The sequence below is a fragment of the Miscanthus floridulus genome, chromosome 3 (assembly GCF_019320115.1).
Source record: "Miscanthus floridulus cultivar M001 chromosome 3, ASM1932011v1, whole genome shotgun sequence".
Classification (NCBI taxonomy): domain Eukaryota; kingdom Viridiplantae; phylum Streptophyta; class Magnoliopsida; order Poales; family Poaceae; genus Miscanthus; species Miscanthus floridulus.
Window position 1 is genome coordinate 38,598,402 of NC_089582.1, and position 25,052 is coordinate 38,623,453.

Below are 25,052 nucleotides of genomic sequence, written 5' to 3' on the forward strand. Positions count from 1 at the left end.
AACATAAGCTTGCAACATACGTTTTCAGCACATCGCAATATCTTCTTGCTGCTTGGGAGAATGGAGGCTCGTCAGTGTGCGGAGTTCATCGGAGGCAATGGCCCCGCGGCGCTTGTAGGCGTGGGCCGACGACAGCGGTTGCCCGAGGCATCAGCCACGCGACGCGGCAGGGAGGCAGAGGGCAGCCGCGGCTCAGAGAAGGCCGCACGCCACGCCTGGCAGGCAAGGCCAGCAATCCGGTGGCCAAGCGTCGTGCCTGGCAGGCACAGCTGGCAGTCCGGTGGCCGAGCGCTGCTCTTCGGAGGCAGCAGGCGAGCGGATAAGAGCGACGAGCATTTTTTTTTGAAACGGACGAGGGGATTTGGGAGGGTCGTTGGACCGGTCCACTACGCATCGAGGGCTGTGTCCGGACGAGCGGGGACGGACGAATGTGACCCCAGTATTATCGTATAATAATAGTAAAAGCTATGTACTTAAAAAAATAAAACAGTCTATAATTTAGAACGAAGAGTATTTTATTAAGAGGAACTCATGTTTGCACGGAGTCTGAAAAGTTTGTGATGCTCGGGAACGACGTTATCCGGTTAAGTTGGCGGGATGGGCGGGCGGGCGGACGGACACTTACCGTCCCGTCGCCGTGCACAAAAAGGCCCAGCAGATTGGTGGGGTGCCACTGACTCACTAGTCACTATGAACACCACGACGCACAATTGAGGGCACACGTCCGCTGGCTAAAACTTCCTTTGACAGGAATGATGGTGGCTAGGTCAATCCCCTTGCTGAACAAGGCTTAGATTAACACTATTAAAATATTTGTGCGTGCTCCGGGCCTCTTTCATCGAAAGTACACCTTACTAGTCTCACGACCTGAGAACAATAGAAAACTAGTTTTTCCATGCTCACAAATCATTTATTAACATAATAAATAAATAAAGTACAAGTGTTGTTCACAAAGAACTAGCTCCCTGCTTGCTTCGAAGAGGAAGCATGGTTCAACGTTCTTTTTTTTGACAAATGGTTCAACGTTTAGTTAGTAACTTTTCCATTAAGACTGTGTTTAGTTCCCAAAAAGTTTCTCAAAAAATGCTACAGTAGCCATCACATCGAATCTTGCGATACGTCCATGGAGCATTAAATGTAAACGAAAAAAAACTAATTGCACAGTTTAGTTGAAAATCGCGAGACGAACGTTTTGAGCCTAATTAGTCCATAATTGAACACTAATTGTCAAATAAAAACGAAAATATTACGGTAGCCAAATTCCCAAATTTCACGAACTAAACACAGCCTAAGCATAGCCTAGTTCGGCACAAGCCAATAAGTAGCGTCTCTTATCTATCAACTTGAATAAATAAACCTATAATCCATCCTTATATCTGTACTATTAAACCAAGGTCTAATAAGAACCCAATTATTTACATCCAACGCACGGTATGTGCAGGTACGTGCGTGGCAGGCAGTATTAGTATACACCCAGAGTAGTTTCACATCACTTGACCGTAGCACAACTAACAAGTTGCTGCTACCTGCTATGCTACCACGGCAACTTGTGCTTGATGATGATGATACTCTGTTCTGATCCTCCATTCCATCAGAATCCATCGTAGAAGCCACCGAAGGATATGTTGGCCCTCGTGGAAGCTCCTCCTGCCCCCATCACCGACGACATCGCCTGGTTCAGCCTCGATGTCTGCTGCACCACTTGCTGGATCCTCTGCAGATCAACACAAGTCAGGCAGGCATCTTCTTCAGACAAAGTTGTTGTCATGGATACGATACTATACCATACGACGAATCAGTTACTTTCATTGATTCATTTGTCACTCAAAGAACAAATAGAACAAGCTGATCCAAGAATCTGCTAGTAGTTTTCTTTTTTCTTTCAGTTTGCATCAGACAAGATGACATGGCCGGCTGGCTAATCCATTTGATAAGAAATAAGATTAAGAATGCCCAAGGTAGACCGTAATAATAATTAATCTAAGTGTAGAAAACGACAGGCATGCTAGTTTCATATATTGTCTGTCAAGCTCAAACCTCGCATTCATATCCAATTAATTACTAGGTCAAATTAAAGAATCATTGCAGAAAGTGAGAGATTATGGATTAGGGAGAAAGAAAGACAACGGTGAATGGGTCATCGAACCTTATCATCGCCGTAGAACTGCAGCTGGATCTTCTGCTGCTCCTGCTGCCGGTGGTGATGCTGCGGCCTGCCGCCAATGAGGAAGATGCAGACGGTGGCGGCCGCGACCCCGAACGAGCACAGCGCGCCGATCCCGTTCACCTTCAGCTTCCCCACGCTGAACACCACGCACTGCGGCGGCCGCACCTTGTCGTCGTTGCTGTCCTCCTTCTTCATATCTTCTTCTTCATCCTCTTGAGCAAACTTGTCGTTGTCGGCGTCGGCGGCGGTCTCCTTGGCATCAGGGAGGCTCTGGAAGGCCTTCTTCTCTTCCTCGCCTCCGTCGTCAGAGGCCATCAGATCGGCAACAACACTGGGCACTGGTTTGGTCTCATCAGTCACAACGCCGATGTCCTTGCACTCGTCGACAGGCACATGCACATCAACGTCTTCTGACGGAGGCAGCAGATCATGTTCCTCTGTTTCTTGATCTGGTATGCAACCAACCAACGAATCAAAGAGATCCAGATGCTGTTTACGAATTACGACGACACAAGAAGGGGGTGATCCTTACCATCAAGATTCTTGCCGTCACGGCTCATCGAGAAGCTCCTGTTGTCTGGCAGGACCTCCCAGTCCCACACATCCAGGCTTGCTTCCATGGAGACACCTGCTCCTCCTCCTATTGCAAGCAAGCTGATGCAACAACGAAAGCTGCAGGATCTAGTAGTTACAACGGCCTACAAGTATCAACGGCCTATATATAACAGTTGCTTTACAAGCATCAACTTGATTGTATTGCTGTCTTTCGGCTTTCTCTTCCTTCACTGCAGGGAAACAAGGCGCCTGCCTGCCAGTGGGATCGAGAAAGCTATAAGTGCAGGTGCAGCCACGCATCGGCTTCACACGGCTTGGAGCTCGCTCCTTTGCAGCAAAGGAGAGACGGCAGAAAGAGGAGCTTGTGTGTGGGCTTGTCCTTCCTGCTAGCTGACAAGGGTGAATGTAATGGTCCTTGGGGCCCACCACTCAAGCTCGTGGTAGACTGTTCTAGGCTTCTAGCAGAGGTGGTGTTGTGCTTGATTTAGAGCAAGCAATCCATAAACAGGAAAAGGTAAATCTTGCAAGGGATGAAAACAATGGGCGAATAAAAAATAAACAGGTATGAACCCTGCTAAATTAACTAAGGCTTGCTACTCACTCAACCTGCTAAATTAACTAAATAAAAGGAATAAAAAATAAACAGAGATGAACCCTAGTTGTGTGTGTTGTCACCACCAGTAATAATTGCGCTCACTGATTGTCCTCTAATGAGTAGGCGTTGTTTTCCAGCATATCTTAGCATCTAATTTCACCATCAGAGTTACTGTATGTTCAAGTTTAGCGCAAAAGAATCATTACCTGCTTTTCAGGGTTTTTCTTTTTCTTTTTCTCATAAAGCTCCAGTGTAAGGGGACATACCTATCTGTAATATAAAATCGAAGAACATTCCCGGAAAGTTAATCACAATTAGATGCTTATACTTTACACACGATAAACTGAATACATACCAAACTGATATAAACTAAGGTGTGATTTGTAGGTTACTAGATGGTAGACAGGTATGACGTTACGGCACAGCACATCATCCGCAAAGGAGCTGTGAAAGGAAATAAATTGTATGATAATTTGGTATGTATATAAAGAAAACAAGGCTCAGTTTAGTTCCCCAAAAATTTTGCAAAATTTTTCACATTCCCCGTCACATCGAATCTTTGACGCATGCATGAAGCATTAAATATAAATAAAAAATAAAATTAATTACACAGTTTAGACGAAATCCACGAGACGAATCTTTTAAGTCTAATTAGACTATGATTAGACACTAATTGCCAAATAACAACGAAAACGCTATAATGGTTATTTTGCAAAAATTTTTGCATCTAAACAAGGCCCAAGTGAAAACCAGAGTACAAACCAGGGCGAGAGCTCTTGACAACGAGAGGCGCGGTCAGAAGCTTCTGTAGAAAACCACCTCAAAAAACTGAGATGTGACCCCAGACAGAGATGGACGACAATCATACTGGAGTCTTCCAGCCCGTTTGTCTGGTACACAAGACTACTGTACTAGTTTGTTTCGACTAATTTTGACCGAATCAATAATATTATGTGAAAAATAATAAATTGAAACAAGCTGAGACAGTGAAATCACAAACTGGGCAATTTGAAACTGGAGAGTGCGATTTCGTGCCTATCACGAGAGCTAGATCTACTGCACACTGCAGTACTGCTGGATTTGGGGGTGTGCAGTACTCTGCGAGCACTCCAGTAGAGCTTCTATTTAGCCCCGTAATTAAATAGGGAGACTCCGGTTAAAAATCCAACCCCAGTATGCCCTGCTAGGATCCCAAAGTTTGGCTGGCACCCAAATCTTCACCTCAGAACCCGTTCCTGTTGGTCACTCCCCGGCCTCAATCCTGAGTTGCGGCCGTTTTGCTCTCCCGCAGTTGTACGGAACTGCCCGGCGCTCGCTGTGTCCTCCTCGACGGACTCGCCTGCTCCTTCCCCGGCGGCCTCTCCCTCACCTCCGGCAGCGCCCGCATGCGGAACCAGCGCTGTTGCTTCTCCCCTCCCCTCCCGCTCCTCTCTGCAGCTTCAGAAGCGGCAGCGGCGCCCCTCCGGCGGTCCCCCGCGCCTGCAGCGCGGCCTTGAGCCTCGCGAGCGCTGCCGCCGCCAGCAGCGCGTTGCCGGAGCCCGGCCCGCACCCTTCAATGGCCAGCACCCGCACCTTTCCCCTGTCTGTCCGTTCGCTTCGTAAAAAAAAAAAAAAAACTAAAACACTGTTCCGGCGCATTTGCTGTGAGAGAAAAATATTTTTTCAGCTGAAAAAAATAAGCCGAAAAGTATGGATTATAAGACAAGTGAACATGGCATTGTCCTCCCCAGATTTCGCCGCGGCGAGCGGCCTCCTTTTCCGGGTTGTGACGTGGCCTCCACTTGGTCGAGCCAGAGCTGGTCGCGAGGACGGCTGGCCTCCTCGACGTGGCCTCCTCTCCGGTTGCGGCGCCACCTCTACTTCCCCCGATTGCGGCACGGCCTCTACTTCCCCACGACGGGTCCGCCCGTTCCCCGCTGCACTCCCCTCGGATCTGGATGTTTTGTCCGAGTTAGTCTATGACAACAAGGTCCCACATGTCATTGGCAGTAAAAATGAATTTGGGAGCTTTATTTTGAGGGCTACTGCCGAAGTGCAATCTAAAAAAATAGTAGGGGCTCTCTTTCTTTGGCTACTGCTGGAATTGCAGTAGTAATTAATAATTGAGGGAAAACAAAACGAGATCTATGGGCACACGCACCGTGGAGCCAACGGATGCGATGTGCGCCCCCGGGAGCGGTGTTGGGGGCACGGCGGCGGCGCACCACCTTCACATCGGGATCACAACGGATGCGATGTGCGCCCCCGGGAGCGGTGTTGGAAAGCGCGGCGCGGACGCTGGTTGACCGGTGACCAGGAAGCCGTCGTGGGGCTGGGGCGGGTGCTTGCGTGCGCAGATCAGATGCTTGTGCTTGCAAGGAGGGTGTTCCGGGCGCGTTTTTGTAATTGATCAGGCAACGGCGAGCCCAGGCGGCGATCGTGCAGGGCGGCCGCCGTGGCACTGGCTAGGTCGACGCCAGCGGCCTGCGAGTGGCGGGCTAAAATGGATGACGTAAGGTGGGCCATTTGTGGCCCACTAGCGCAAAAATTTTCGGCGTAGCCTCCTAGGGAAGCATGCAAACCGGGTCTCACATTGGATAACCCTTTCTTTCTTTCTTTTATATAAAAAAGAAACTAAAGGGAAAAGTCTTTTTACCTATCTAACCTATCGTCTTACACCATGTTCGCTTCATCGTATCAGCCATGCATATCAGCCATAGTACAGTGTTTTTCTCTCACAACAAAACAGCATCAGCCGGCTTATAAGGCACAGAAACGATCAAGCGAACATGGTGTTAGTGTATAGATTTTCTTCTCAAACCCCCAAAATGGGCAAACGGTCTCTCTCAACTCCTGAAGCCATTTCGGAGAAACTATCACCTGGACATCCGGACGTCCGCGCTCGCTGCCCGTCTGTTTTCAATAATGATACCCTCAGGGCATTTATGGATGCAGCTTCGTGCTTCGCTTTGCCTCGTGCTCCGCACCTACTACCTACCCATGATGAAGCTTCGTGCTCCGCGCCTGCTACCACGACCATAGATACAACTTTATGCTTCGCGCCTGTGCCGCGCCCGCTTCGTTTCCCGTGGGCACGCAGGGACCGCTGCGCCCAAGGGGACCACCTTCGTCTGTGCCCCTTTGCCACGTCTGCTTATGAAACATTTGCAACATAAAAGCATTTGCTGCAACACGTCCGAAACAGATGAAACATTTATAGCATATATTTACAACATATGTGTATAGGCACTGCAACATATGTAACATCCAGACAAAAACAATTATAACATACGTTTGAAACAGCTGATATATTTAAAACATACACTTGCAACATACGTGTATAGTCAGTGCAACATTTGCTACACTTGCAACATACAATTGAAACGGCTGAAACATTTGAAACACACACTTGCAATATATGTGTATAGCTATTGCAACATATGTAACACCAGATCTACTTTTGCAACATCCAGATGCACACATACATATGAAATGCATAAAACATATGATTGCCACATGTGCTCATCTATATGCTGCTCTCCAATAGACGCTCGTTAACGTCGAGCTTGACGCCGGCACATAGCGCGATGACACGGCGCGGACCTCGGACCTCGAACCTCGGCTTTGCGCAGCGCGATGCACGAGGCATGGGGGCAGGCGGGTCCATCCCGTCTAGCCGGATAGACGTTCGGTAGAGAGAGCATTGCCGTTTAAATTATCTCCTTGTCTGACAAGATTTTTTTTGTTATTTGTATAATAAGCTTATAAAAGTTCTAAGAAAATTTTAACGATATTTTGGGACATGATAGATACAAAAAAAATATTTAAAACTTACGAAACTATATTATTGAGAAAAAAAAATCAAAAAATAGATTTACCTCTAGAAAAATAGAGGAAAATATCCATAGAAAACTAAAAAATTCCTAAAATGTTATAATCAAAATCTAAAGGTGTTATAAAATCCTTTCATAGTAGGAACGCAAGATACAACCAGGGTTGTGTGTTGCTTCTGGTGCTCTGGTGGCAGGCACGAGTAAGGACCCATTTGGTAGAGCTCCGGCTTCAACCAAAACAGCTTTAGTTATAGCTTCACTCGTGGAGCAGATTCAGTTATGGATCTGAATCAGTTTTTTAGACCGTTTGACAAAACAGCTTCGCCTGCTAGTCTAAAATGACGAAATATCCATAACACCCCTCTTTTGTTTTTTTTTCTTTTTTCTTTTTCTATTTTCTTTTCTTATCTTACCTTATCCGTTCACCGTTCGCCCTCCAGAAACCGCACGCGTCGGGGCCCTCCTCCTCCTCGCCCGCATCATCGGCCAGAGATCCGCCGCCACCCTTCCTCGTCCCTAGGAGCGCGTCGGGACCTTCTCGTCAGCACGGTCGCGTGGCCTGCACTCCGCCACCCTTCACACGTCGGTGCACCGTCCCCACCTCCGCCACGCCGGCGCACCGGCCCCAACCTCCACCTCGCCGGCGCATCCACCTCCACCACGCCGGCGCACCCCGCTCCCGACCTCCACCTGGCCGGCGCATCCACCTCCACCTGGCCGCCGCACCCATCTCTACCACACCCGCGCACCCGCCCCCACCTCCACCTCTCCTGCGTACCCGCCCCCACCTCCACCTCTCCTGCGTACCCGCCCCCACCTCCACCTCGCCGGCGCATCCACCTCCAGCTCCGGCGACTACACGTGCTGCCGTCGGGGGCAGATCCGACCTCCACACGCTAGGGTCCACAAATGGCAGACGGGAGCTAGGAGAAGCTCGATTTTTCGGCTCCACCCGGTGCAGCTGGCATGTGAGAGCGCGTTTTGCGGGGATCCCATGAGGAGAGCACCTTCAGAAACTCGCGTTTGGTACTGGGAGAGAAAAAAAAACAGCTCCCGGAGCTACCGCATAATCCATACCAAACTGCCCCTAAACTTGGGAATAAATACGAGAGAATATCCACTTTCCAGCTTCCGCCCACTCTCGAGCTTCTCCTGCAGTGCTGCGGCTCGCTGCGCCGCCCGCCACCCGCCGCCGCCGTAGGTGCCCCCGCTCAAGCCGCCTCCCGGGGCCGCGCGGAAGCCACGGCACGTGCTGCCTCGCCACGGGTGACGGGTGCCCGGCGCTCGCCGCCTCCTGCCTCGTCTACCATACCTCTACTACCGCCCGCGCGCGCCGTTGCTCGACCCGCAGCCGCTCGCCCCCGTGCGCCTCCGCCTCGGCAACTCCTCCGCCGTGTCCGCCATGGACGCCACCGCCACCGCCGGCGTCGTCTCGTGGAACCCCAACGAGCGGGTCGCGTTCCGTCCCGGTACTGCGACGGAGAGGGCCGCTTCGCGCTGACCGACGACGCCGACGGCGACGTTGCGATGGGGGTGGGGCGCCAGTGTCCGGCTTCGACCACGCGGCACGGAGCGTCGCCGCCGTCGCGCTCGTGGCTACCAACTCGGGCGTCGCGGCGCTTACCGGCGGCGGCAGCATGCCTTCAAGTTGGTCGGGGGCGCCCACGTCGGCGTCGGCGTTGGTGCGCTGCGCATCTCCTGATTCCTATACTCTGCTCTTGTACGTCATCTCCTGCTTACCCATTGGATAATCCATCACCCACTATAATTTTGGGATGGATTAATTAGATTGTGTGATTTTCGGCCATGTGTACTGGATACTAATCCATTCATTCCCCAACGTCACGCATCCGTTTGCGCCGACGCGGCTCCGTGTGCCGCTTTCTGTTCTGAAATCAGCGGCAAGGTGGAGGCAGCTCGATCCCTCTCGCTCCCAGGGCACCTCGCCTCCAAGGTCCTCACTAGTGTTTTTCCCCCATTTATAACGCAGGGATTGTCCCATACTGAACATACGAAACTCTCATCGTCTCCGGGATCCAGGCATGAGGCATCCAGCCAGCGACAAAAGCAGACAAATTCTTCTCCGCGGCCACAAGCAAAGGTACGGTGTGATCCAACTCTTTTCTTCTTCCAGATTCATCCTTCTGAGTTCTGACAATCTGACCTTCTACTTCCTACAGACCTGCTCCTTTGCTTCCAACACAATCTTGTCACAAAGAAGTAACGGCCGGAACATTGATCCCAAATAATTTATTCTCAGATCAATGTGGCAAATAAAGCACATATAAGAACGAGATGCAACTTTTGCTTTGGCATATATCCTTTGAGTCTGCTAGCAGAGCAAGCTAGGATGGCAGTGCATCTTTTTTTCCCCTTCTCGTCATCTCCAAGCTGAAGGGCAAAAGACTCATTCAGCTCTTGCCTGCAAACCCAAGTATCCTCTTGCGTGCCATGATGTGCATGGAAACAACAAGCTTGGTATCTTTTGGAGACGTCTGTCTTCACTCTTATCTGCATATACAATCGTTGTGACCATAAGCTCTGCCATATACATTGTGCTCCTACGTCTTCCTCAACCTCAACCTGCTTATCCACATTCGCTCAAAAAAAAAAAAAACCCTGCTTATCCACACATACTCTTCACAAGCCAGTGTTTGTGAATTGGGAGGGAGAAGAGGGTGGTGATGGAAGGGACAGGGTTGAGTTTGGGAAAGTCTCTGCTGAATGGAGTCCTCAGCTACGCCAACTCCGCCATTGCGGAGGAGGTGGCCTTGCAGCTGGGCATCACTGGCGACCAGGCTTTCATCAGGGATGAGCTCGAGATGATGTTGTCTTTCCTGATGGCTGCACATGAGGAGAGGGAACAGCACAAGGTGGTCAAGACCTGGGTGAAACAGGTCCGCAACGTGGCCTATGACTGTTGCTAACAAACTAGAACACAAGTAGAATTGGGGCTGCCAGAGGGCAGCTTGACCAACAGGCCGCTTGGATTGTATTGAATTGCAATGACAACTTAGATACAAGAAGATGCTAACCACTGCATATATAGGCAAGTGGTGTACCTACTCCTTAGCATATTCTAACTGCATAAAGCAGATGCTATGATTCCTACCTGGTTGCCAAGGCACCATGATCAACTTGGTTGCCAAGGAACCTGAAAATTACATGACAGTGAATAGTAAATAGCTATAGTAGGTAACTGGATACATTGAGGTTCAGCACTAGGCTAACACCCTCATTTCTCCCCCTTAGCCTTGTGCCCTGCTTTGGGGTGATCTGCTTCAAGCCAATTCTCCCCCTCATCTCTTCAAATTTGGCCCTGCCCAAAGATTTGGTGAGAATGTCTGCGGCCTTGATGCTTCCATCTTCCAGGCAGCTGCGGATGAAGTGGTACTTGATCCTTATATGCTTGCTCCTCTCATGGAAGACTGGATTCTTGGCCAGAGCAAGTGCTGATTTGTTGTCCACCTTCAGCTCCACCACCTCGACATGTCTGCCGAGGAGCTCTGCTAGTAGCCTGGAGAGCCACAGAGCCTGGGTTGCAGCAGTAGAGGTGGCAATGTACTCTGCTTCGCAGCTGGAGAGCGCCACCACCTTCTGCTTGATTGATTGTCAGCTGACCAAGCAATTGCCGAGGAAGAAGAGTGTTCCACTCGTGCTCTTGCTTGTGTCGATGTTGCCGGTGAGGTCGCTGTCGTAGTAGCCGACGAAGCGAGTGGAGCCGGGCGCCTTGGTGAAGTGCAGACTGTAGTCGAGCGTGCCAGCGACATAGCGGAGAATGCGCTTGACAGCTTGTTGGTGCTCCACCGTAGGCCACTCCATGAACCGGCTGACGAAGCCAACGGGGAATGCCAGATCGGGGCGAGTGTGCACCAGGTAGCGCAGACTGCCGATGAGGCGCCGGTAGTGTGTGGGATCGACCTCCGTCGCCGTGCTGTGCCTGCTAAGCCTCAGCCGCTCCTCCATTGGAGTACGGGCTGGGTTGCAGCCAGCCATTCCGCCGAGCTCCAGAATCCTCTTGGCATAATGTGTCTGACGGAGGGTGATGCCGGTGGCATCTTGATGCACCTCGACGCCTTGACACATTTCTAGTGCAACAATGTTTGGCATTGAGGAAGCAAGGAGGCAGAAGGACAAAGAAAAAGTGGATCTTAACCAAATGATCAATGAGGGGAATGAGGGTCTTAGAGTGATTGTTGTGTGGGGAACAAGTGGTGTTCTTAGCCAGACCGTTGTCATCAAAGGAGTGTATGATGATCTGAAGAGAAGCAACAGGTTTGAACAATTCACTTGGATCAGGATTGTGCATCCTTTCAATCCACTGGAGTTCCTCCAGTGCATTATGAGGCAGTTCTATGAAACTTCTTTTGAAGAAGTAGGGAAGACCCAAGAAAAAACTAACATTGGGGCTCAAGTTCTTAAGAAGATGGGGATGATGAAACAAGATGATTTGGTTGATGCATTCAGTGAGTATGTGAATGAGAAAAGCTATCTGATTGTGCTTAATGACCTGTCCACCGTTGAAGAGTGGGATGCGATTAAGAAATATTTTCCGGACAACAAGAAAGGAAGCCGAATCATTGTATCAACAGAGCACGGTGAAGTTGCAAGCCTATGTGCCGGGCAAGAATGTACAGTGTCAGAGCTCAACCAATCATCTGTTGATCAAAGTATTTTTGCTTCCAAGGTAATATCTATTGGAAGCTCTAATCATCTAATTAGTTTAGCTGTTCCTGTTCTTCTAGATCATTACCTCTGCTAAATTATATCACAGGTCTGCTACAGCTAGTATTCTTTGAGCCCCCTTTTGTAGTCATATGAAATAAATTGCATTAATAATCTTTTACTCCTCATTTGGAAGAAGAATTACGAAGAAGTGTTAGATTTTAATGCAAGGGTCTTTGCACACGTAAATGATAGTGTTATAGAGCTGGTTATGATTCTCATCTAGGAAATGTGTGCGCTATCTAAAAAATTGCTCCTTCCATTCCAAATTGTAATTGTTAGTTGCTTTGACTTTTTTTAGATACATAATTTTTGTCATGTACATAGATATACACTATATCTACATATGGTAAAGGCTATGTATATGACAAGTAGAACGATTTACAATTTGGAATGAATGGAGTAACAATTAGGGTGTATATGAGTTGTTGGTTGTAGTTTTTATTCTTTCTTGGCGACCCTTCTATACTAGAACTCACCATTTTGGGCTTGTATGAGTCTTCTTAGACTCTTTTTTCTCTCCTTAATATAATATAATGCGCAACTTTGGTCCAAGTTCAAGAAAATAAAAAATATACTAACCTCCATTATCAATGTATTATAGAAATTTTAAAAAATCTATAAAAATCATCACATAATTTTTTCACATCCTCAAACTAAATATTTTAGAATTTATGGATAGTAAACTTGTCACAAATTTCATTGAAACCATGTCCGAAGCATTAAGCACATGCGACTAGATGATGGAGTGTTTAATTATATTTGGAATTCATATTTTTGAGTTTAGTGGACTCCATGTTACAGACTTGTAATACTAGAAAACTAATTCATTTTCTTTGTCGTTATTAAGTTATTAGAATTTAACAAATGGTGAAAATGGCTCCATGTCAAATATAATGAAATAATGTTTGTATGTGGATACATATGTATATTTTGAAAATTCTGGAGTTGAAAAATCTAGAAAAAGTATTATACATAAATACAATTTGAAGGATTATTAAGATAATTTTATTTAAAATTATCAAAATTAAAAATCTTAGAAAAATATTCAACATTAAGTAATTTCTATCATGTATATTTTACATTGTGACTAGAATACATACAAAAATTTAAATTTATATGCACCAAGTAAATGCTCCATGTTATATGCCCCATAAAGAGTGTCATTCTAGCTTTGTTCGAAGTCAAACAATATTAAGTTTGACTAAGTTTATGTTAAAAGTGTAAATATATATGATACCAAATAAATAGCATTAGATTCAACGTGATATTTTCATAGTACATCCATTTAGAGTCATAAATGCTGATAATATCTTGTATAAATTTTGATCAAACAAAATATTAGTATTTTAAAATATTGCTCTTATTGGGACGGTGCTAATATTTTAAAGTTAGTATATATTTTGATTGTGAAACTTATATTTGGAAATAAAAAAGGTTACATATTGACCACATGCTTAGAAGAATGATTTCTACCTGATCCCACATGTTCTGTGTGATTGCCAAAATACATGGTCTAATATGTCCCGATGCAATCGGTGATATTTTAGCCATGTCATAACTTTGTATAGCATTTGGTGGCACATATTTGTAGTGATACCTTTAGTGGTACTATTTGGTGTCATGGTTTTAATTTTTTTTGATACATTAGCAGCAAAATTACTGAAATTTGATGCTCGAATTCTTAATTGTCATAACATTTCTAAATCAAGATAATACCACTCTGATAAAATAAATTAAAGTGATATTATGTTTAAGAATTCAAACATCAAACTTGGGATAGCTCTCTTCTTGTTAAAGTTATATGAAACTGTTTACTATATGAACACACATTCGAGTCAATAAAGCCATAGTTAAATATTCATTTTTTTCCAAATCTGAACAAGGATGAAGTACAAAATATTTGATGGAACAAAAGAAAGATTCAAGAATTTAAATAATCCAAGCCCTTTATTTGGTAGGATCAAGTCGTAATGACTTAGATCAAAACAAACTAACATTCCATAGTGACACATGATAAACTAGGTTTAATTCTAGAGAAGTAACCAGACAAATAAACTTAAATTGGTTCATCCCTTAGAATCCTTACAGATTAAAGTGAAATGTTATATTTTCAGAAGTTTTTGATTATTTGCATTATAAATCAACAAATAGTGTATGACGCATTAATTCAAGTGCATGTTATATATAATTTTGCTCCTACTTGTTTATTCAATTTTCGCAATAGTATGCTCGCTTCAGATTACATGTAGATCCTATAGTTTGCTGGAGATTCTCATGTTAATAGGAACTAGAAATATAATATTGTTTAAACATTTATAAGACTAAAAATGTGGCAAAACATGGTTTGCTTGTGTCAGGTTTCTAAAAAAGAAGCCACGTTAACAAAGCTAGGGTCTAGCTCAAGTGAGGACACAATTGGTACAAACAACTTTGCAACGTCAACATAGGAGAGGAGATCCACGAGAATCAATTTGTAGGCGAAAATGAGAAGGTAGTTAGAAAGAGCTTTACTCGCATTGGGACAATTACGGGTGCTTTGATGGAATCTCAGCTCGTGGGCCAGGAGAAAGAGAAGTCAGACCTTGTCAATCTAATTTCAAAGCAAGATGAGCCTATGGTGATCTCAGTCTGGGGAATGGGAGGTCTTGGAAAAACTACTCTAGTCAAAGAGGTCTATGAAAGCCAAGAGCTAAGTGGCTTATTTGAGAAACGTGCTTGTGTCACAATCATGCGTCCATTTATTCTTAGTGATGTCCTCGACAGCCTATGTATGCAGCTAGATCCAGAATACTATAACAAGAAGGGCAATGATTTTGGGCTAGGCAGAAGAAAAATGACAGAAAATGAAGCAACAATTGAAGAGTTGGGTATGCTGGGAAGAAAATTAACAGCTGAAGCATTAATTAAAAAGTTGGACAGTCTTTTAAAAGGAAAGAGGTGTCTGATTGTTCTCGATGATCTATCTTCTCTTGGGGGGAAGTCTTCCTGTAATGAACAGTATGTGCCAGATTGTAATCACCACAAGAGAAGAGAATATTGCAAGGCATTGCTCACAAAAACAAGAAAACATATACAAGCTCCAGTTTCTCGAAGACAAGGACGCTCTTGACCTCTTCACCAAAATGGTATTGATACAGTATGTACAATCAATCTGCATTTGTGCTTTTATAGGTTATGGACAAATCACTTACTAATTTATGAATAATGATTTAAAAAATAGTGCTACCACATTGAATTCAAATAGGATGTGACTAGCATTGCTCCCCTGTAGGATGTAGCCTACCATGTGCATAATGGATTTTCTAGTTGCACCGTGGTTATCAACTCCTCAATTTTGCCCAAATGCAAGTTTGTTCGTCTTAATATTAGTAATTGGGTGCCTCGACTGAGCCTCCACATTAATCCTCACAAAATATGCTATAAAAAGATTAATATTACGAATTCTAACGGAAACCAGAAATATTTAGCCTTTATACTACTATGGCTTTTGCCAATGACATTTTTACTATTAGTTTTATTAAACTATTGGTGATAATATATCACCATAGGTTCAAAATAAAACCAACCGTGAAAATCATTTCCATGGCCGGTCCAGGAGAAGACCCGGTGGTGAAAAACCAGCGGGAGCAGCATGCGCGTTCGTTTCTCTAGCTACTAACAGGCGGGGCTATACGCCCACATGTTGCCTCACGAATGGACGTGAGCAGATGGCATGGATCCTTGGCCCCACCGTTCCTCTCCATCATGTGTATTCTCCATCCCTCCCAACGCTATCCCTCCCCGCGACTCTCAACAGCAATGGCCCTCAGGTGCAGTGGCCTAGCGCGAGCGGCCGGGGGCGGGCGTCGCCCCAGCACGACGACATCCCAACGCGAGAGGCCGGAGCGGGCGATGCCCTGGCGCGAGCGCCCTAACGCAGCCTCTGCAAGTTTGCATCTTGGCGCGGCGGCGGGCAACGCCTATGCACAGGATGCCCATCGCACGTGGCCTCTAGATCTTAGCACAGAGGCGACCAGGGGTGGGAGGCCCGCCGTGGGTGACGCTCCAACACAGCCTCTAGATCTCAACACAGGTGGCCAGGGGCAGGCGGTGGCCCAACGCAGCCTCTAGATCTTGCACAATGGCACCTCAGAGCGGAGGCGTCCCTCGGTGGCGGTGGCCCCAAGCATCGACAATTATGTGTTTTTGTTTTTAAATTGATTTTCACCAACAGATGGTTACTAAAACTAGCGGTGGTATCAACTTATCATCGCCGTGTGATACTGAAGTCAGACGTGATACCAACTTATGACCGTTGGTTTGTTGCAAACTGGCGGTCATAACCTTGATTATCACTATCGATCATCACCAGCAAGGGTGAAAACCGGCGATGATGGGCCGGCCTCCCACAACCAGCGGTCATAACCTCGATTATCACTACCGATTATCACCAACAAGGGTGAAATGGGCGATGATGGCCCTCTCAACCTGACGGTGATGAAAAATTATGGAGTTGTGTTAATTCGGTAGACTATAATCATCATCACCAATCTTATATAGCCATTAGATGTTTTTGTTTTCTGAAAAAAAGTTATCCACCTTTGCCATTATGAAAGACACATAAAGTAACCACCTAAATTTGCATATAAATTATTTGTCAAATGCCAATATGCCTTGGAAAGATAATTTGAAATAACAACCTAAATTTGCATCTAGATTATCGACCTCTACCATTATGAAATATAATGCAAAGTAATCCCTATGTTTGTTTTTGAATTATTCACGTCTACCATTATGAAAGACACAATATAAAGTAAGCCCTTTAATTTATCTACACAGAGTGTGTTTTAAGGGATCAAATACCTGAACATTGGGGCCTCAAATTTGTGTTTCGTTCAAAGAAATGTTGAGATTGCTATGATAACCGAAGTGGGTGCCCTAGGGAATTTTCGCCTATATTTAAAGAGAAGTTGAGAATGCGCTAAATAATCAGAGGACTAGCTTTAGTTCATTTGTGGAAATTGAATTGTTTAATTAATTATTGCTGTTAATAAGGTGCCTACCTGAACTTGCTCTTCGGTGCATGTATATACGTGAGCTATGGAGTCGGTTCTTGTTGGTGTATTACAATGTCACATTATCTAATCCTGTCATATAGAGTGAGGTGTCTAACACAGCATACTCCAATACATATTCGAAACTTTATTTATTTATACATAATTTTGCAAATCGTGGTAACTGGTAAGACGCAAAAACTCATATACATGCAAACACTTCTAAATCATGTAATAAATCCATCCGTGTCAAAGTCAAGGATTTTCCGTCACAAGGAACCTAACCGGCTAAGCTATACAAAATTTAACATTATGATATTTATGGAATTTTATTATACCAATTGTAGGTATTTAAGGAGGCCATAAATCTGGATGGTTATCCCACATTGATTGAAGAGGCCAGAACGATCCTAAGGAAGTGCAATGGACTTCCCCTTGCAATAGTACATTGATTGAAGTGGCTTCTTGGCAAGACAAACAAAGACTCGTATTGTGTGGAGAAAAATGAATGAGCATATTAGCGCTGAGATGGAGATGAACCCAAAGCTTGGGATAATAAGAGCTATCCTTATGAAAAGCTATGATGGTTACCATATCATCTCAAATCTTGTTTCTTGTATATGTACCTCTTTCCTGAAGACTACAATATTAGGAGAAGACGCTTGGTGCATCGGTGGAATGCAGAGGTTTACTCAAGTGAGGTTCGTGGCAAGTCTATGAGGGAAATAGCTGATAGCTACTTCATGGAGCTTATTGAGAGGAGCATGGTCCTACCATCCAAAGAATCAGGACAGTCAATTGGTAGTAGAAAAGGTATTTCTTCCTGCAAACTTCATGATCTCATGCGTGAAATCAGCATCTCAAAGTCAATGGAAGAGAATCTTGTGTTTCAAATGGAAGAAGGATGCAGCTTAAACACCCAAGGTACTATACGTCATCTTGCTATAAGCAGCAATTGGGAGGGTGATCAGAGTCAGTTTGTGAGCACAGTGGACTTATCTCCTGTAAGGTCATTAACAGTGTTTGGAAAGTGGAAGCCATTTTATGTTTCTGATAGGAAAGCACCTCCGGTCTTGTGGATCATCACCTTGAACCAATTTGGAAGCTCCTTCACCTAAAATACCTTTCTTTAAGGGAATGTCGTGGTATTTATTACCTGCCAGAGTCACTTGGTAACCAGAAGCAACTGGAAACACTGGATGTTACTAATACACGGATAGTCAAGCTACCGCAGGCCATCACCAAGCTTAGGAAGCTACAATATATTCGTGCAGGGAATGTGTATAATGAAAATTTTAATGCTTCCTCATATGACCAACTTGTGAAAGAATTACCAGTGCCAATACAGAACAAGCTATGTGTGTGGACCCTCACTTTGATTGCCTTTTGTCTCTCAAGTTGCAGCCTTAAGCTTGGGAAGTCTATAATTGACATCGAGGATGAGGACCCAATAAACAGGCGTGATCTGTGCACATTCTATTGCTGCGCAGTGTTCACCTTTTTAGCAAGGCTTGCAGATCCAGTTGGAGTTACAGTGCCAAGAGGGTTCAGGAAGATGAAAGCCCTGCACACACTGGGTATGGTGAACATTGCACGAGGAGGGAAGGCCACCCTACAGGAAATTAAAAGGCTCACTCGGCTACGCAAGCTAGCAGTGACAGGCATCAACAAGAAAAATTGCCACGAGTTTTGTTCCACCCTTGTCCATCTCAGCTCTCTGGAATCACTGTCAGTGCACTCAGTGGAGGAGGAAGGTCTACTTGACTGCTTGGATAGCCTGCGCAGGCCTCCTGATAACCTCCAGAGCCTCAAGCTGTATGGCACTGTGGCCAAATTGCCAGAATGGGTCGCGGGTCTCCATAATCTTGTGAAGCTGAAGCTGGAATGGACCAGGCTAACAGAGCTGGATGGCACCATACAAGTCCTTGGCAAGCTACCAAACCTGGCCATCTTTCGTCTACGGTACGGCTCTTTCGAGGCAAAAGAGCCCCGTCATTTATCTTGCCGTAGGGAGGCATTCCCGAGTTTGACAGCGCTGGAGACAGTGCTGGATACCGGCATCGAATCGGTGCTGTTTGAAGAAAAAGGAACAGCGCCTAAGCTTGAGCTGTTGCTTGACTGGGGCCGAATCGCTTTTCCTGGGCTGTCATGTCTGCCGAGCCTCAAGGAAGTTATGATCCATAAGCATGCGCCGTTTGTGGATGCCGTGCAGCCCCAGCTTAGCAGGAATCCAAACAAGCCCGTTCTGAATTTTTTTTGAGCTGAGCTCCACATGTACTCAGTCGGCCGCACGTGTGCTCTATTCCCTTTTTATTTACTTTTTTCTGCTTCCTGCTTCCTTATTCAGCTCAATTTTATGTGTGTACCTGAAACAATGTTTCCTTGTATGCGTGTTAAATTAAACTTGTACGGTCGTTGTACCACTAGTGGCCTGGGTGTTTGATCTTGTGGTACCGATTGAGGAGCCTGCCTTTGGGCAACCAGTCCACCCCAAATAAGTTGTATTAATTTCCTTTGTGTTTATGCATTTGGATCAGAATAGCTGGTGTGCTTTACTCTGCACTGCACTACTGCCGCCAGATGTTATGTAAGTGAGACATGTTCAGTTCATTCAGTAATTCTATTCAAAGACTCCAGAGGCACTAGATGTTATGGATTACGAGCTGCACAGCTAGCTTATATATGCTGGCATGCTGCACTAGATGACTAGATGTGCACGCACCTACAATCGCTGGACATGATGTGTTGGTCGCCATTTTACCTGATGGCGTTGCATATGTGTAGTACTACTAAGCTACGATATTCCCCGTGTGTTGCCATTCGCAATCGCTGGACATGATGTTACCGCAGGAATAATGCTGGTATGTGGTCTATTGGCGTTCTTTGTTGTTTGTTCTGTTAGAGATTGTAAACGTGTTATACTAGAGTTGTAACCGAACATATCTCATAGATAGATGGACTCCTGTAGTTTGCTATAGATAGAATAGAACTTAAGTTAGGAGTCCTAGTTTAAACTATCTATATCTGTAATTCTTGTTCTATATATATAAACATGCAACCTATGGTGAGCCAAGATAGGCAACCATAGTTACCCCATAATCTTTCATGGTAATCAGAGCCGCCTCTTCCTAGAATAGATCTAATAAAAAAAATCCCGTCAGCACATCCTCGCGACAAGGGGGCTGCGACGCTGCTCGTGACGCTCCTCCCTGCGACGTCGCAACAGAAGGGCGCAACTCAAGATTGTGACGCTCCTCCTACACGACAAACAAGATGTCGTCGTCTTCTTCTCATGATGGAAGGCACCAATCCTCTCCTTTCGGACATCCGGTGTTGGACAAGCTTACACGGGATAACTTTGTCCTGTGGAAAACTCAGTTCCTGCCTACTGTTCGAGGCGCCAAGGCGCTTGGGATCCTGGATGGAACTATCCCCGAGCCGCGACAAGTACTTGAAGCTGAAGTCGACGGCAAGAAGAAGGAAATTCCCAACCCAGAGCATGACTCATGGGTGGAAAAAGATCAACAGCTACTCAGCTACCTGGTGAATTCAGGTCTCCAAGGAGGTCCTCACCGGGATCACGACTGCAACAACCTCTGCGCAGGCATGGAAGGCGTTAGGGGCTATGTTTGCAGGACAATCAAGAGCGCGGATTACAAATCTGCACATGCAATTGGCCACCACCAAGAAGGGCAGTCTTACCACGACAGCCTACTTCAACAAGATGCAAAACATCAAGGATGAGCTCGCGTCAGCCGGCGTCGTCATCAACGATGATGAGGTGGTTGCTCACCTACTTAATGGTTTAGATTATGATTATCACCCCTTTGTTTCCTCTATGATGGGCCGGTCAGGAGACCTTTCACTTTCTGAATTATATTCGCTACTTATGGAGTACGATCTTCGGCTCGAGATGTATCAAGGAACCGATCAATTTCAGTCTTCAGCTAATATGGCATCCCGTGGTCGTGGAAGCCGTAGTCGCTCTGGTGGTCGACGTGGAGGTCGATCCAATTCAGGGCGTAATGGACAAAACAGCAATCAGAATTTCACCAGTAATACTCAAGGCAACAGCTCACAAGGCACAAAGAAGGTGCCGTGTCAAATCTGCAAGAAGACAAATCATGAAGCAAATCAATGCTATTTTCACTATGAGGAAGACAACCAGTACCGTGGGCGGCCAGCAGGAGCTTATGGTGTTGATACAAATTGGTATGTGGACATCGGGCCCACTAACCATATCACCGGCGAACTTGACAAGATGACCGTCCGTGATAAATATAGTGGCAATGAACAAGTTCATAACGCCAGCGGCAAAGGTATGAGTATTAGTAATATTGGGCATACAGTCTTTCATACCCCTTCCAGTAAACTTTATTTGAACAATATTCTTCATGTGCCCTCTTCTGCCAAAAGCCTTATTTCAGTTCATAAACTTGCCAAAGATAACAATGCTTTTCTTGAATTTCACCCTGATTTCTTTCTCGTTAAGGATCAGGAAACGAAGAGGACTTTACATCACGGTAGATGCAAAGGTGGCCTGTATCCTCTCATTCCATCAGAAGAAAAAATAGAGTCAAAGCATGAAGTTTTTGGAGTCCATGTCCCTTCTACATCGTTATGGCATAGTCGTCTAGGTCATCCTGCTACTCCCATAGTTCAGAAGATCCTTAGCTCAAATAAATTGCCGTGTGCTAGTTCCAAGAATGTTGAGTCAATTTGTGATTCGTGTCAAAGGGCCAAGAGCCATCAACTGCCTTATTCCGTTTCCAATAAAATTTCTAGTGCTCCTCTTGATCTGATTTATTCTGATGTGTGGGGGCCTGCACCCATCTCTGTTGGGCGTTATAGCTATTATGTTAGCTTCATTGACGACTATAGCAAATACACTTGGATATATTTGTTGAAGCATAAATCTGATGTCTTTCGAATTTTCCAAGACTTTCAAAACTTAGTAGAAAGACAGTTCTCTAAGAAAATTCTTTGTGTTCAATCAGATTGGGGAGGCGAGTATGAAAAATTAAATTCCTTCTTCAAGCAAATTGGGATCACACACCGTGTGTCTTGTCCTCATGCTCATCAACAAAACGGTGCTGCTGAACGCAAACATAGACATATTGTTGAAGTTGGTTTAGCTCTCCTTGCTCATGCTTCCATGCCTTTAAAATTTTGGGATCAAGCTTTCCTTACAGCTACCTATCTCATTAATATTCTTCCCAGCAAGGTTATTGATTTTGAAATTCCTAGTACTCACCTTTTTCATGATGCACCCGATTATAGCAATCCTCCGTGTTTTTGGCTGCGCTTGTTGGCCCAATCTGCGGCCATATAATTCCAGGAAGTTATCTTTTCGATCCACTCAGTGTGCTTTCCTTGGCTATAGTTCCATGCACAAAGGTTTCAAGTGCCTTGATATCTCCACTGGACGCATTTACATCTCCCGTGATGTTGTTTTTGATGAAGCTGTGTTTCCCTTTTTAAAGCTCCATCTTAACGCCGGTCCCTCTCTTAGAAAAGAAATTGTCCTACTGCCTTCTTCCCTTCGAAATCCAAGGGATGATGACTATGCTGCATCTGATATTACTAATACTACTGACGTACCTGCTGTTTCTAGTGAATCTTCAGAGAAAATTGCAGGTCCCATGCCTATGCTCCCAGCGCTACCGGCACAACGTGGCGCACATAGCCCAGGCTGCAGCTCCCAGGTGGAAACGTTGTCTCCTCCCAGCTCGTCGAACGGTGCTATTTCGCATACTACACCGCATGGGGGAACAGCAGTCCAGCTGCCGACCGCTGTTGCTGCGCCAGAAGACAACAGTGCGGCGACAGGAGGGGGTAATGCGGTGGTGTCTAAGTCTCCACTGCGGACGCTGCATGCGTCTGAGGAGTCTCCACCTGGGACACCGCTGCATGCTACAGCATCAGGTGCACATGAATTTGCGCCCGGATCTTCTACAACCTCTGGTTCTCCAGCAGCCACACCTGATCCCCCGCGTCACCAAACACGGTTGCAAAGCGGTATTATCAAACCAAAGAAGCTATATGATGGTATGATTCGATATGGCATGTTTAGTGCTACTGGTGAACCTAATTCCGTTGATGAAGCTATTTCAAATTCAAAGTGGCGTGATGCAATGGAAGTGGAATTTCAAGCTCTAGCTAAGAATAAAACTTGGCATCTCGTTCCAACAAAAACTGGACAGAATGTTATTGATTGCAAATGGGTTTTCAAAATCAAACGAAAAGCCGATGGGAGTATTGATAGATACAAAGCTCGATTAGTTGCCAAGGGATTCAAGCAACGCTATGGCATCGACTATGAAGACACTTTCAGCCCAGTTGTCAAGATAGCTACAGTTAGATTGGTACTCTCTATTGCAGTGTCAAGGGGATGGTGCCTCAGACAACGCGTTCTTGCATGGTGTTCTGGAAGAGGAAGTTTATATGAAGCAGCCTCCGGGTTTTGAGGATACTAAAACACCAGGATATATATGTAAATTAGACAAGGCTATCTATGGGCTGAAACAGGCGCCTAGGGCGTGGTACTCCAGGTTAAGTTCCAAATTAATCACTCTAGGTTTTGTGCCATCAAAATCAGACATGTCTCTTTTTATATATCATAGGGGTGGTACAACTATTTATATGCTTATCTATGTTGATGATATTATTGTTACGAGCTCATCACCTGAAGCAGTGACAACTCTTCTCGCTGATTTAAAAGAAGACTTCGCACTAAAGGACCTTGGCAAATTACATTACTTCTTGGGTATAGAAGTTAAAGAAGATTTAGATAGCATAACTCTATCTCAAGCTAAGTATGCACAAGACTTGTTGAAGTGTGTTGGAATGCTCGGCTGCAAACCTTGCACGACTCCTTTATCTGCATCTGAGAAGCTGTCGAGCTATGATGGTGTTCCTCTCAGTCCAGAAGATGCTACTCGCTACAGAAGTATAGTTGGTGCTCTTCAGTATTTGACAATCACACGACCAGATTTATCCTTTGCTGTCAACAGAGTATGTCAATTTCTTCATGCACCGACCTCTGTTCATTGGACTGCAGTTAAAAGAATACTTAGATATGTACAACACACCATTGGACTCAGGATGCATATTCAAAAGGTATTGTCGTCATTCATCAGTGCCTTCTCAGATGCGGATTGGGCAGGTGATACAGATGATAGGCGTTCTACTGGAGGCTTCGCAATATTCTATGGAAGTAATCTTATATCATGGAGTGCTAGAAAACAGCCAACTGTTTCAAGATCTAGTACAGAAGCAGAATATAAAGCGATGGCTAATGCTACTGCAGAAATAATATGGCTTGAGCAACTGATGACCGAACTTGGGGTTAAAGTGCAGCGCACCTCAATTCTTTGGTGTGATAATCTTGGTGCAACATACTTATCAGCTAATCCCGTGTTTCATGCTAGAGCAAAACATATTGAAATTGATTTTCACTTCGTACGTGAAAGAGTTATGAGAAAACAGCTACAAGTTCGGTTCATCTCTTCTGGAGATCAATTGGCAGATGGATTTACAAAAGCCTTACCGGTTGCAAAGATGAATACATTTGTTCGCAATCTCAAACTTCAAGGTGGCTAGGAAAGTTTAGATTGAGCGGGGGTGTTAGAGATTGTAAACGTGTTATACTAGAGTTGTAACCGAACATATCTCATAGATAGATGGACTCCTGTAGTTTGCTATAGATAGAATAGAACTTAAGTTAGGAGTCCTAGTTTAAACTATCTATATCTGTAATTCTTGTTCTATATATATAAACATGCAACCTATGGTGAGCCAAGATAGGCAACCATAGTTACCCCATAATCTTTCATGTTCTGCCTTAGTGTCGAATGGAACAGTGAAACATGTTCATTTGAGTAATTCTACTGCAAAGAATCAGTATCATTGCCTTGTTAGTTTTAATTCCCCATCCTCACGTCTCTGTGTATAGTATCTGTTATGTTGCTTAAAGCTCATCAGAAAGATATATGGTTTCATGAACTCAGACATGGGATTGCACAATTCTACATTTTTTTTGAAACTGTCGGAGCTTTTATTACTCATCCGACCCAGCAGAATTGCTGGTCACCAAATCCTCCAAAGCTAGAGGAACACGCCCTCCCAAGTGTTATAACATACACTTGGGAGATTACAACCTA

At 45.2% G+C, this 25,052-nt stretch overlaps 2 protein-coding genes, 1 non-coding gene and 1 pseudogene across 3 annotated transcripts; 3 read left to right on the top strand and 1 right to left on the bottom strand.

Moving 5' to 3' along the window:
- Positions 1-1,246: 1,246 nt before the first annotated feature.
- Positions 1,247-3,099, bottom strand: LOC136545490 (uncharacterized). Its single transcript, XM_066537509.1, has 3 exons — positions 2,700-3,099; positions 2,147-2,616; positions 1,247-1,714 (listed from the first exon to the last, which is right to left on the bottom strand). The coding sequence occupies exons 1-3, from the start codon at positions 2,785-2,787 to the stop codon at positions 1,592-1,594; spliced, it is 681 nt and encodes a 226-aa protein (XP_066393606.1). The 5' UTR covers positions 2,788-3,099; the 3' UTR covers positions 1,247-1,591.
- Positions 3,100-8,250: 5,151 nt separating this feature from the next.
- On the top strand, positions 8,251-19,529 carry LOC136543560 (disease resistance protein Pik-2-like; annotated as a pseudogene).
- A 1,124-nt stretch (positions 19,530-20,653) lies between these two features.
- LOC136547760 (small nucleolar RNA Z247) lies at positions 20,654-20,792 on the top strand. The gene has a single exon (XR_010781717.1). It is a non-coding gene; the product is annotated as a small nucleolar RNA Z247 (small nucleolar RNA).
- Positions 20,793-23,490: 2,698 nt separating this feature from the next.
- Positions 23,491-24,492, top strand: LOC136543561 (uncharacterized mitochondrial protein AtMg00810-like). Its single transcript, XM_066535971.1, has one exon. It carries the CDS (start codon positions 23,491-23,493, stop codon positions 24,490-24,492), a length of 1,002 nt encoding a protein of 333 aa, XP_066392068.1.
- The last annotated feature ends 560 nt before the right edge of the window (positions 24,493-25,052 follow it).

Coding starts and splice junctions, on each gene's coding strand:
- LOC136545490 (XM_066537509.1), bottom strand. CDS start 2,787: ATGGAAGCAAGCCTGGATGTGTGGGACTGGGAGGTCCTGCCAGACAAC. Junction 2,617..2,699: donor TGACGGCAAGAATCTTGATG/GTAAGGATCACC, acceptor GTTGCATACCAG/ATCAAGAAACAGAGGAACAT. Junction 1,715..2,146: donor AGTTCTACGGCGATGATAAG/GTTCGATGACCC, acceptor GTTGATCTGCAG/AGGATCCAGCAAGTGGTGCA.
- LOC136543561 (XM_066535971.1), top strand. CDS start 23,491: ATGTCTCTTTTTATATATCATAGGGGTGGTACAACTATTTATATGCTT.